Source organism: Kryptolebias marmoratus, linkage group LG6 (assembly GCF_001649575.2).
Source record: "Kryptolebias marmoratus isolate JLee-2015 linkage group LG6, ASM164957v2, whole genome shotgun sequence".
Taxonomy (NCBI): domain Eukaryota; kingdom Metazoa; phylum Chordata; class Actinopteri; order Cyprinodontiformes; family Rivulidae; genus Kryptolebias; species Kryptolebias marmoratus.
In genome coordinates this window covers 27457173-27470234 of record NC_051435.1, presented here as the reverse complement: position 1 = coordinate 27470234, position 13062 = coordinate 27457173, and the positions used below count along the sequence as shown (strand labels likewise).

At 38.8% G+C, this 13062-nt stretch overlaps 2 protein-coding genes across 4 annotated transcripts in view; both read left to right on the top strand.

Annotated features, from left to right (window-relative positions):
- Window positions 1-493: 493 nt before the first annotated feature.
- On the top strand, window positions 494-847 carry LOC119617132 (histone H3-like; the record flags this gene model as incomplete). The annotated part of the gene is made up of 1 exon (XM_037976278.1): window positions 494-847. A coding segment is annotated over exon 1 (354 nt), but the record flags the coding sequence as incomplete, so codon positions are not given.
- Window positions 848-10141: 9294 nt separating this feature from the next.
- The window catches only part of rubcnl (rubicon like autophagy enhancer), a 22337-nt gene continuing 19416 nt past the window's right edge, over window positions 10142-13062 (top strand). For 2 of the 3 annotated variants that reach the window (XR_003040221.2, XM_037976322.1), the window contains exons 1-2: window positions 10142-10258; window positions 12842-12953. Coding sequence is in view for 2 of the 3 variants with exons in the window: in XM_037976322.1 (XP_037832250.1) it covers window positions 10256-10258; window positions 12842-12953 (115 nt within the window). In the remaining variant the exon portion in view is untranslated. The remainder of the gene's footprint in view (window positions 10259-12841; window positions 12954-13062) is intronic. The other variant, XM_017436234.3, reaches the window with a different exon arrangement.

Below are 13062 nucleotides of genomic sequence, written 5' to 3'. Positions count from 1 at the left end.
AAGCATGATAAACAGTGTCAATCCTTTGAAGGCATTGAACTGAGGCATTCATATACAACAGGGCCCCATAATCTAAAATAGATAAAATTGTTGCTGTGACAGGCCGCTTTTTCACCTCAAAAAAAAAAAAAGAAAAGAAATTTATTTTGAAAGAAAAAGTCCAATTTGAGTTTCTTCACATGATTATCAAATTAATCGAAATAGATTATCTTCTAGAATTGCACCGCTCAAGGTGGCTGCATGTTGGAGTAGCTAGTATATTACAGTAGTGTCTATTACACTCATTCTGACATATTGCTCTTGAAAAGTTTTAATTCCTTTTTTTTTTCTTCTAGTTGTAAATCGCTTTTTTTGTGTAATTATTTCCTCTGGTATCAGATCCTGTGCAGCTGGAAGGATTTTTACTAAAAGCTTCTTCTTGTTTTTGGACATTTTGTTATGATGCATAACCATAACAACAAGTGTTAAATGTGAAGAACCCTGAAGTCCAATCATGGCCACAACCAAGCAGACCACCAGAGGTAAAACTCCCAGAAAACAGCTCGCCGCCAAAGCTGCCCACAAACACGCCCCGGTCACCAGTGGAGTGAAGAAGCCTCACCTCTACAGGCCAGGGACTGTGGCTCTCAGGGAGATCCACCACTACCAGAAGTCCACTGAGCTTCTCATCTGGAAGCTGCCTTTCCAACACCTGGTCCATAAAATCACCCTGGACTTCAAAACCAACCTGTGCTTCCAGAGCTCGGCCATCATGGCTCCACAGGAGGCCAGCGAGGCTCACCTGGTGGGACTCTTTGAGGACACCAGGACCGAGGACATATTGGGACAGACCACTACAAGAGATCCTTCCTTCTCACAGCCATCAGCATCTATAACAACTCTTTAACAAAACCAGGATTATGAGCTACAACATTTAGTTTACCTTTGGGATTAATAAAGTATTTTCAAATTGAATTGAACTGAATTTGAATCAATATGGGGCTTGAAGGTGAGGGAATCATCAAGTAAAACACAAAGATATTTGTACATGTGAATCCCTTCTATATTTTCCTCAAGAATGGACATTGGGAATAGTTTGAGGTACCCTCTTGTATTTATGATTAACATTAATTTAATCTTGTCAGCATTCTTTTTGCAACATGTTTCATGTATCAGAGCTAAGTAAATTTTAACTGCTGAAGTATATAATGAACCACATTAAAAGCTTTCTGCAGAGATTTAACAGCTTTAGTGGGGGGTTAACCCAAAACAATAAATAACTGTATTATCAGCATAAAAATGCATATTAGCATCAGACACTTTTTGTCCTAATTCATTAATATACATAATGAATGTGGGGGGGGGGGACACCCTGTGGCACCCCCTTGTGAACACTCATATTTTCAGAACACAGACCATCACATTTAATACACTCCTGAGTGATGTTGCTCAAATAACTTGTGAACCAGGAAATTACATGGTCTTACAGTCTCAAACAAAGAAGCCAAAGCTTTAAAACAGCATGGTCCATAGTGTCAAAAGCTTTTGACAGATCAATAAAAAGTGACACACAATACTACTTTCTATCAAGAGCAACAAGCATATCATTAATCACTTTTGTGTTTGCAGTGATGGTGCTGTGCTTTTTCCTGAAGCCTGAAGCAGTTTGGAAATGAGATCATTTGAGTATAAGAACTCTTAATTAATCGCAAACAAGAGATTCAAGAATTTTTGACAAGTCACACAAATTTGATATTTGCCTGTAGTTAAAGTGCATGGTCGCCTCCTTTTAATAAAGGAGTAATAAAAGCTGACTTCCAGACTAATTCTTTATTTTGGACCGAAATAATAAAAAGAGCCTGTGCTATAAAATCTACTGCCAATTTCAGAAAGTAGGGCTCTATCAAGTCAGGTCCAGAGGGTTTTCTGTGAACTGATGTTTTAAGGGCCTTATGCACTTGCTGCACAGTAAAAGGAACAAAATTAAAAGGGTCTCCAGAAAACATTGGAGAGTCTTAATTACTCTCCAAAACTTCTGCGGATTATTGAGGTTCTCAGTTGTGACAATTAAGTGTTATTCTGATTTAGTTTTTTTTCTTTTTAATGAAAAAAGCATATCTATTTCTTAGTTGCCTGAAGATAGACCAATTGGTGTCAGAATCACTTGTTCTGGCTTTGGCTCATGCCACATTGCGCTGATGAATGGTAACTGACAATTCTGGAGAAAACCAGTGGTTTCACCATCCCTTCATTCTCAATTTCATGAGGGGAGCATGTTTATTTACATTTTTCACAAATAATTCCTTAAAGAATGTCCAAGCTCGCTCAATGTCTGTCAAAAACCTATTTGTTCCCAACTGACTGAAAACAAATCATAATGAAAAGCTTGTCCATTTGTTTCTAAAATTCCTCTTACTAATAATGCGTGGTTTGCATTTACAGATTTTACTGTTCCTGGAAGTTGCAACAATACAATGATCACTCAAATAATTGCAGAAGACACCCAAGGATGAGAATTTATGAGGAATATTAGTTAGAATTAAAATCAATCAAAGTGAGCTTATCAGAATATTTTAAGATTTGGCCTTATGGGTAGATTAACCAGCTGGCTAAACTGCATTTAGCCGGTCCCAATTCAAATCTCCAGCCAATAAGAGTTCATTATAATTTAATTTGGACAAAAGATACTTGTAGAATAACTTTTAGTAACTTTAAGAGAAACTTCATCAGGTGAGATGAGTTTGGCAAATTTGAGTTGTGATTTAAGGACGAGAGTTTGCCTTTGCCTGTTTCTCATAAGGCTTTGACTGGTAAAGAACCTGAACAACAGTTGTTATACGTATAGTCTCTCTCATTTGACCTGCTGGAGCTTGTAACTCTATCAAAGTGCTCCCAGGTGTCTTGGTGGTCTCTCTCACCATTCTCCTTCTTCATACTTACCCAGTTTGTGAGGACAGCCTGCTCTTGGTAGATTTACACATCCCATATTCCCTCCATTTCTTCATGATGAATTTACCAGAACCCCTGGGATGTTTAGGGCCTTGGAAATCCTTTTGTATTCATTCTGGTTTGTACTTTTCAATTATCTTTTCTCTGGGTTGAATTAGAACAGTTACTTTAAAGGGGTTGGATAGTTATGCAGTCACTTATTTTATGTAGTTTTTATGTATTTTACTGATTTATGACAGATGCCACGGTGAAACAGCGATTAGAGCTGTCACCTCTCAGCAAATATTGCAGGATTGTCTCCCAGCCTGGAGCCTTTTTGGGTGGAGTTTGTATGTTCTTCCATTGCACGTGTGGGTTTACTCCAGGTACTCTGGTTTCCTCCCACAAATCAAAACCATACATGTTAGGTTCATTGGTAACTCTAAATTACCTCTAGGTGTAAGTGAGAGTGTGAATGATTGTTTGTCTTGTTTGTCTGTGTATCCCTGTGATGGACTTACAATCTGTCCAGGTTGTACTCTGCCTCTCACACAGTGACTGTTGGAGATAGGCATCAGTTCCCAGTGACCAGGAAAAAAGAAGCGGGTAAAAAAGGATGCTTTATGACAGCAATAAAAACATACAACAACATGAATATCTGTAGCAAGTTTCCCTGTTCATATGAAGATGTCTCACACAAAATGAGTTTAGTTGGATAATTTCTATCTTGTTTAATTTGAGAAATTAAAACCCTAGTATTACTTAAAAAAATGCATACCCCCTGCCACCTTTTTTGACAGTTTTAAACTACCTTTGGATAAGAAATGACCTGGATTATAACTGTTTAAAATAATGTTATGTGCAATCTCATGTGATATTGTGAGATTTCTCAAGATCTGTTAGCCCTTGGAGTATGTGTTGAGGACAACTCTCAGCTACTACCATTTCCAACTGTAGCTCAATATATGTGAGTTTCAGCCACTTTTTTGTTTGCTGAGGTTGCCTAGCTGTGGCAGCCATCTTGAATTGGGCTAACTCCAAAAGTTAATCAGTTGTAGATGTATATCCAGTGATTACTTTTTGAAAAGTTCTTTAAAATCTGTTCAGTGATTTATAAGATTGTCAGGATTTGGGTAGTTAAGTTAATTTTGAGTTTGGTTTGCCCTTTTCTGGTTTATCTTGTGTTTAAGTCAAGTCAAATTTATTTATGTAGCCCTTTTCAGCAACAAGGGGATACACAATGCTTTACAAGATTTTACACAAAAAATAAAATACAAAGTCAAATCCCACACAACAATATCTAAAATATAAACAGGGATAATCTAAATGAAATTTAAGATAATCTAAATAAAATGATGAAACTAAACATCTAAATGAAAAACACACACACAAGATAAACTGAATGCTAACATAAACTGCACTAGGATCAGTTTAGTTTTTAACGATCAGACATGTTAAAAACTAAACTAAAGGTACTGAAAGGCTAACTAAGTGTACTGAAGGCCAGCTAAGAGTTAAACACATTTTAATGAAAGGCAAACTAAAACTGTCAGTAAAAAAAAAAAAAAAAAATAGAGACAGAGACATGAAAGAGGGTCTGTCTGCCATAGTTCTGAAAGTGATGGAAAGTTTTATTAGCTGGCCTTGGGAGGGGAGCTGGCACAGATCTGCAGGTGTCCTGGGGGAAGGGGAAGGCTGATGGACAGAGAGCGTCAAGTTTACATAACATCCAGGAGAATATTGAGATAGCGAGTCTTCCACGGCTGACTCAGTGGAGCCAGATTCAGATATCAGAATTGATTTAAGGTCAGGCCGACGGCAAAATTTTATGTCAGCCTTAAAAAGTCTGACTGGGACATCTCAATTTCAGATCCAAACAGCCAAATTAAAGTGGTCACTTCTGAGTCAGAAACTCCTCCAAGGTCGATTCCATTTGGCCAGCGAGTTCTAAGGTCCATTCGCCTTTGTTCACAAGCGGAGTCTGAGTGTTTTCTTATCGGCACATTCCTTCACACAGAGCAGACAACCTTGGCCAATCAGCTGTCTGTGTCTTCCAAATTTCACAAAACACCAGGAAACCACCAAGCCCAAAAAGCAGAAATCCTGTTAAAAATCCAGTTATGAAGGGGAGGCAACACTATTTTTGGTTGAAACACTGGTTTCAGGGTGGTGTCACTAAAGCCATACAGGAGTGCCTGCCAGAGCACCTCTTAAAGCAGTCCAAAGTATGGGTGGAGAAAGAACAGTGAGGGTGATCTTCCTTCAGCACTTTATTGTACTTACGAAGGGTTGGTGTGGTTTCCTAGAAGGAATAATAACAAATACAACAAAGTTAAAATGAATTAACCTCTGATCAAACTTAAACTTCAAACCAGTTGTGTCTTAAACAAATAAACAAGATTGACAATTATATCTCATTCTGTTATATGAAGTTACTAACAATATAAATGGTACACTTCTGGTTATGAACTCTTATTCTGAAAATCTGCAACGGGACACTTTCTGTGCCGAAGTAGTGACAAAGGCCAGGTCCCAATACTCGCACCTGCACCCTCGTTCCACCCTTGTGTCCTTCAAATGCGCGTTCATGCTGAAGGGTTTGAGTGCGTAGTGTGTCCCAATTCTCTGGAGTGCTCTTTAGCCCCGCCCCCTTTGTGTACTACATCTGCTCTTTGGCTAAGCCCGCATCCAAACGGACTATGGTGAAGTGTTTACCCACAATTCATCGCTGCATGTGACGTTTTTAAAAATTTTTTTTTATCATCTTTATTGACAATGAAAGGGTTTTGAATTAAATGGCAGAAATATGGCAGTGGTGACAGAGCAAGCTGCATCTGTCACAAAAAAAGCAGTTTTCAACTGTAAAGTATTGAAATAATTCTTGTTTCACTCTGCTGTACAGGTGTGAATACTATCAAACTTTGCTCCGTTTTCAACAAGTCATAACAAAACACATTTGAACAGCCAAATATTTCCTGCAGTGACGTTGGAAAGCAAAAATACCTAAACTGTACTTTTTACCAGTCCTGCCATGTTGGATGTCACAGTTACAACGCAGAGGCGCAAGACGATTACGTAACCCATACTGTCCCAATTCTCCAATGTCTGCATGCTTGTAACCTGCACACATGAACTCTTCTGTGCACTTCGACTGAATACACGCTTCAAAGAGGGGTGTAGGGTGTAGTTTGAGTATTGGAACCGGGCTAAAGATTGGATTAAATGTAAACTAAACTACTCTTGCAACTTCACTGTGCAGCAGTTACATTCTCTATAATGTGCCTAAACTAAGCACCAAACAAAAGAAAATAAAACAACTGGAATCTGCTTAATTTACCTAAGCTGCGGATGCCAGTTAGCTAAATAGCTAATCAACTGGTGTGTGCCCGGACTGTAGCAGATGCTGTCAGTAAAGTAAATAAACTTCACAATATTTACAAACCCAACAAATGCAATAAACAGTGATAATAACATGCAACTATCTCACGGCTAATAGAACTAAATTACTCACTTTCCATTTATGCACACATGAACTATATGGATAAGGTCCCCTGCAGTCCAACATCAGAACGTCGCCTTAACTTCTTTCCTTTCTCACACAGAAGCCAATCACTGACTTGGTTAAGAGAGGTAGAGAAGCCCTTGAGATTTTGGGTCAATTTGACCAGAAGGCCATGGGTGGGTTAAACTTTGTTTTTGCCCTCACTGATCAATCTGCCATTGTGCTTCATGTCTGTCTGGTTCTCAGTATCCCATTGAGTTTATTTTAGTTTTCTTATAGTTATTGCTGCTACATCAGCATTTTTGTTTGTTCTCCTTTTATTTCTTTAATAAATCATTAGGTGTTTTTCTTGACCTCCTTGTGTTTGTCTTCATTCCTGGGTCTGACCTCACCAGAACCTGACACAGAGCTGACTCCAATAGTTAAAGGCAACATTTTAAAAACAAACCTTATTTGATCAGTTAACTCTTAATTTCTAAGTTGGGGAAGAGTCTCACCTACAAACACACCAAATTTGAGCATAGTAGCTGTAAGATTGACTGTCACAGTGGGAGCCTGTGTGCCTGTTTTTTCCACACCGCCAGAAGCCGGGGCCACTCCACCAGAAGCCGAGGTGTCCACTCTGCAGACTACATGGGTACGTGAACTGAGGTTAGTCCACCCCATCCACTGGTTGCGCCCAGCCAGGTTCCGTCCTCTCTGGTTCCCAAGTCCTGTTCTGAAGGGACTGCACCATGAGCCATCCTGTGAGGATCTGGAGTTAGCTCCGCCTGTGGGTGGCGCTACTAACTTTTCCTTCCTCAGCTGCACCTGGTTACCTTGATGAGCAGATCCAGCATTTAAGCCTCCGGCTGGTTCCAGATCATCGGCTGGAGCATCAAACCTTACTGGTTAGAGTCTCAGCCGTAGGTTCTAACCTTAAGCTAGTGACTATGTTAATTATTTGCTATTTGCTCTTCGACTCAGGTTACTGCCTCGCCTTGACGATCGCTGCACGACTGGAACTTACCTGTTTTCACGACTGGATTACTTACCTTGCCAGACCGCTGGACTTCTTACCTTCCGGATCATCCTTGGAACCTTTGTCCTCTCCTCAAAGCCACGAATGCCTCCTAAAACCTGTAAGAAAAAGAAGAAAACATTATTCACAAATTTGTCTGTCTCAACGCTAGACCAAAACCTGTACCCGAGACTCACCCTACTCCTTCTTGCCTTCCAGACTGTTCCTGAATACCATTACTGTATATACCTGCACATTGTAAATTAATCACTTACCTAATCCTCGTCTCCGTGTCTGGTTTCGGCTTCACTCCATGGACAAATTACCTGGTTTATGTCACATCCTCCTTCGGTGCCAGGTGTTCAGGTTCCCGCTACCTTTAGGCAGGGCATCTAGGGGACTCTGGTCTCCTCCTCCTGTGCCTCGACCTGTCAGAGGTTTACTGGGTCGTCATTCAGGGAGTGAACTTTTCAATGGTGCCTAAGGATCCATTTTGTTTTTTGTATTTTTAAATCCTTTAAGCCAAGTTCAGGTCTAACCTTTGTGTTCTTCGTTTCCCTTTTTTGGGTTGTCCATGTGTACTTAATGTTGTGTTGTCAAGTGCCTGCCCCTTAATGAAAGGGTTATGTCACAGTGTGAGTCTTTGTCTATGTTTTTGTTTGTTTGTTTGTTTGTGTTTCCCTTCCTTTTGTGTGTCTCTCCACACATGTGCCCAGTTCCCTCTCCTCCATTGTTCCCTGTTTCTCTGATTTGGGTTCCTGGTATTTGTCTTGCCCTTGCCTCTCATGTTTGTTGGCTTATTGCTTGTTATCATAGCTGTAATCTGTTCCTGCCTCTGGGTTCCCCGTGTCTCTTCTTCCTGTCCTTCTAGTTCCAGGCATGTTGTAAGTCCAGTGGAAGCCTTTTGTTGTGTTAATAAAATATTTCTTGAGTTTTTGCACTCTTGTGTAGAGCCTGCCTTTTTTGTTGCCTCCAGAGCTCTGTTGTCACTGTAACTAAGTTATAGCTGTTTTGTTCCCTAAGGTTGATTAGCTGTGGCAGCCATCTTAAATTCGATTGAATCCCAAAGTTAATCAGTTATAAGCATTCATGTATTAAATATTTTCTGAGACTCACTGAAATGTGTCCGAAGTTCATGAGCCACAGGTGATAAATGACAACTTAGGGATAGACTTTAAAAAAGGTGGATTTATATATTTGGATCACCATGTGTCTATAAAGGAACCCACATCTGATGTATGCTTTTTTTAGTATGACTTTTTCCAAATTTACAAAAACTTGTAATTTTTAAGCTGCAGATAAAGTGGTGTAGCTAATATATTAACTGCAGACTGTTGGTGCTGCTGAGACCACCAATCCTATACCAAGCTTGGATAAGCAGTTTTATAGTGCTGATCACTGATTAGTTCAGCACGTTTGGACTTACTGTATATACTTGATCAGCTATGGGTTATAAATAAAATATCCCAGAACCCTGAACATCTCACAAAGCTCCATTAAATCCATTATTAGGAAATAAAAAGTTCATGCCACCAAACTTCCCAAGAGAGTGTTGTCTACCAAAACATATGGACAGGGTAAAAAGGGAATTAATCTAAGGAGGCCAAAGATAACCCTGATTAAGCTGCAGCTCTTCTGCAGAGATGGGAAGATCTGTTTACAAGACCACAATAAGCTGCACAGAGCTGGGCTTCAAAAAAAAGTTTAGATGCTTTTTCCTCCGAACACATTGATCGATGTACTGTTGAACACAAGCAGCACCCATCTAACCTGAAGCAGCTGCAGCAGTTTGGTCAAAAAGCTCATGGAGAGGTAACTGAAGAAGCTTAACTCCTTTTAAAGGTGGTGACACAAAGTACTGACTCTTTTGCCTTTAAATTTGAGTTTGCAGGGAAGCAAAGCAGAAATAATCTTGGAAGTGGGAGGTTGGAAAATGTCACTTTCTGTCTTTTTCTTAAACATCCTTATTTTACAGAAAATGTTTAACATTCAATAAATGTAAAATAATCTATGACAAATTTGCCTTATCTTAAACAGACTTTACATGTTCTCTTGTGTAAAAGCAAAAACAAAGCTTTCATTCTGCAGGACACATTTCCTTTCAGAAATGCTAACTTTGAACTGCTTCCCCTTTTTATTTCAGGTTGATGAAAACCACTGATACTTGACTTTAGAAGTAACGTCCTGTTTCTCCCCCACCATCTGTCAGCTGATGGGATACAATCATTCTGCTGAGCCTTGAGGTGTTTCGTGACAAACATATTTGCTTTGTTGGGTTCATGGTTTTAGCCAAATTACAAAGAATGAGTCATTTTTTTACTTCTGTAAAAAAGTAATTTCTTACTTCTGTGAATTTCTCTGTGATGATAAAACATGTTTCATGTTCATGTGAATCTCTGCTTTTTTCTTTTTGGTCTTATTTAGAAAAAATCAAAGTTTCACAACAGGAACCATTTCAAAAGTGGTTGCAAAAGAATTTTAAAACTCTAAAAATAAAAGCCTGAGTTTATGATGAGTGAATCCACTTCCTGTTATTACAAGAACTTCTAGATTATAACCAAAATAGCACAGAGTAGTATTTTTTTGTTGTTGTTGTTGCTTTTCAAAGTTTGCATTCTGTCATTGGGGTATTACTACTAAAGAGAAGTAAAGTTTCCTGGCCTCACTGCTGTGTGGTAAAACAGTACTGAGTGTACAGCTACAGAAAGCACATAAACAGTGTTGAATACAGGAAGTGCTAATCAACCGCCTCTTCCTTTCAGCTTCTGGAGGACAAGATTTGTCTTAGTCTTTTTCTCTGGACTCTTTACTGGTTTCCTCGCCGCTGCAGCTCAGGATTTCACAACATGGTGAGTGGCCCTCATAAAGTGGACTGGTCAGTACTAGTCCTATTTTCTGTTGGAATGGACTGTGCTTTTTATTTTTTAGTTTTGTTTCACTGAATTAGAAAAAATGTTGAAGATGTTATCGCTCAGAATCACAACCTAGTTCTTCCCTTGTACAGGAAGCAGTGTTTAAAGCTTCAAGTCAAGCTTTTTACTTGAATTCATGTTTAGATCTAACTTTTAACAGAATTCTGCTCCTAATTATTACAATGTAATTTGTATTTGAGGGTTAAAGTATATATATATATATATATAAGATGTACTTGGTTTTTCAGACATGTTTTAGTTCCAAAAATTTGCTCTGTTTTTGCAATTTTATGAGTTGAAGTCTGAGTTTCACTAATAACAAGAATCATTTAGAAACAAGGCTAAATGAGGAAGTTCAAAGTTCTAAAAATAAATGAAGATAAATATAATAATAATAAAAATCCTTCATCATAGTTTCACTGAATGGTGTTGTGCCATTTGTGCTAAATGGTGACTGATTGTAAATTCTACAAAAATAATTCAAATCATTTCCAAAGTGTCCTCCAGCAGACTAAATCATAAAAGTGGGGGCATCTGCCAAGGTGGCTACAAAATAGGTTGAAGTATGTTGTGGGCAGAGGTGGGCATGGAAATATTGTGCATTGCCTAGAAAAGTCTTGCAAGCCATGAACACAAACACTGAAACACTGGTCACTGAAAATGCAGTTGCATGGCTTGCTGGTCCTTAGGTCGCAAATATTCAGAATTAAGTGAGACTACAACTGAGAACTGACATATTTTCTTGCAATATTGAGTCTCCAACAGTTCAGCTCAGTGAGATACTGTCTTATCTAAAAGCAGCTTTCAGATCAGGAAAATTAAGGCCTAATGTTCATTTCAGTCAGACAGCTCAAGAGTAAATATTTAAATGTCTTTATTGTGAAATATATCATTTGAGTTTGACATTTAGTGATCTCAGTACTTTGTGCATTTTACAACAATTCATGGAGTGTTAAGAGTGTTCACCTCCTCCTCCCCCGCCTCCAAGAAAGAAAGAAAGAAACAAACAAAACAAAACAAAACAAAACAACAGGAACAAAAAAATACAACCTTTGGAGCCTGATGCTGTAAAGATGCATTGTGCATTAGCAAGAGAGGCCACATGGCTGTTTCCAACAAGCATAAGTGGAGCGTTGCCTAGTGAAACTGCAATGTGTGGACCTCGGCACCAGCCACTGCACAGCCATTCCCGACGAGCTCTCTGACACCAAAGGGAACATACAGTATTAGAATATTACAAAGTGAAAGTAAAACTGTATATATGTGTAGGCCTTGGCACCAGCTGCTGTAGCCCAGTAAATTAGCAGTTTTTTAAAATAATCAGACCAATCCACCTGGCATCAACCACCACACAGCATTTAAAGTCACTTAAATCCCCTTTCTTCCCCATTCTGATGCCTAGTTTGAACTTCAGCAAGTCCTCTCCACTTCTACATGCCTAAATGATGCCATGTGATTAGCTGTTGAGCTTTTTGTGTTAACAAGCAATTGAGCAAGTGTACCTGGTCAAGTGGCTGGTCAGTGTATACTACCTAGACTATCTACTGAACTATTGTGTTTCTTCGATGATTGAAATTTAAAACCAGAAAGCCACCTGGATTCAAAACTAAACAGAACATTAGTTTGCAGAGACTGGATATCTTTCTTATGAAGCCTCTAAATGTAAGCAGAAGATGAATATTTCAGTTCAGGTTAATGCAACCTATTTGCAAAGTATCAGTCCATTAGAAAGCCAGAACACATGCCAAAAGATGAACCAATTTATTTCCAGTTACAGTCAACGTAATTAAATCCATTTTATAAATTCATTTATATTTCTGTTCAATGTAGTCAAGTCAGATTCATATCTTATTGTGTGTGGCCCAATTACATTTCAGTATATTGAAACTGTAATTTAGTTCAAGTAGTTTAAGTAAATCAGTAGATGCAATCTCCCATCCTGAGCAAGCATGGAGGTGACAGTGGAGAGACCTCCCTTTTAACGAGAATAAACCTTCAACAGGACCAGGCTCAGGATTGGTATTATTGGTATTATATATATATATATATATATATATATATATATATATATATATTTTTTTTTTTTTTTTTGTTAGAAGTCATCAAACACAAGCTTAAAACTTGATTCTAACACACCCTGCTTTGCAAGAGTGTAAATTTCACCCTTGATGCCACATTTGATGCCAAATGCTTCTGAGTGATAAAACATTGGTTCATGCTGGGAGTTCCAGAGATGAATCTGAAAAGACTTATTTGCCTTCAATAAACACAAACTTTCAGACTTTAGACATTGCCTGTTAGAAGCCTGAAAGTTGCTTTATCTTGATCATTTTTGATAAAACACACGCACAGCTGATACAGCACCCATAAAATTTCCAAACACAAAGGAGGAGCTTTGAAAGTTAGCAACAGTGACGTTGTGTGTTTTCCTATCAAAGCACAGATATTACTTTTCAAAGGTGGTTGATAAAATAAAACACCAAAGCATTCTCAAGGAACTGCTGTCTGTCTTTTCTGCAGATGGGAACCAATTTTGAAGTGTCTCCCTCATCAAACAGATGCCAGCATGTCAGCTGGTGTGTGGGCCCTACGGAGTCACAGGATCCTGCAGTTGCAGCTCTGACGGGTTCAGGTGAGATCCACGGCAAATATTGAAACTAAAACATTGCACCATTTTTCTTTTTTCGTTGTTGTTGTTTTTTGCAAGGGGAAGGGGGGTGGGGGGTGGGGGTGGGGGGTGA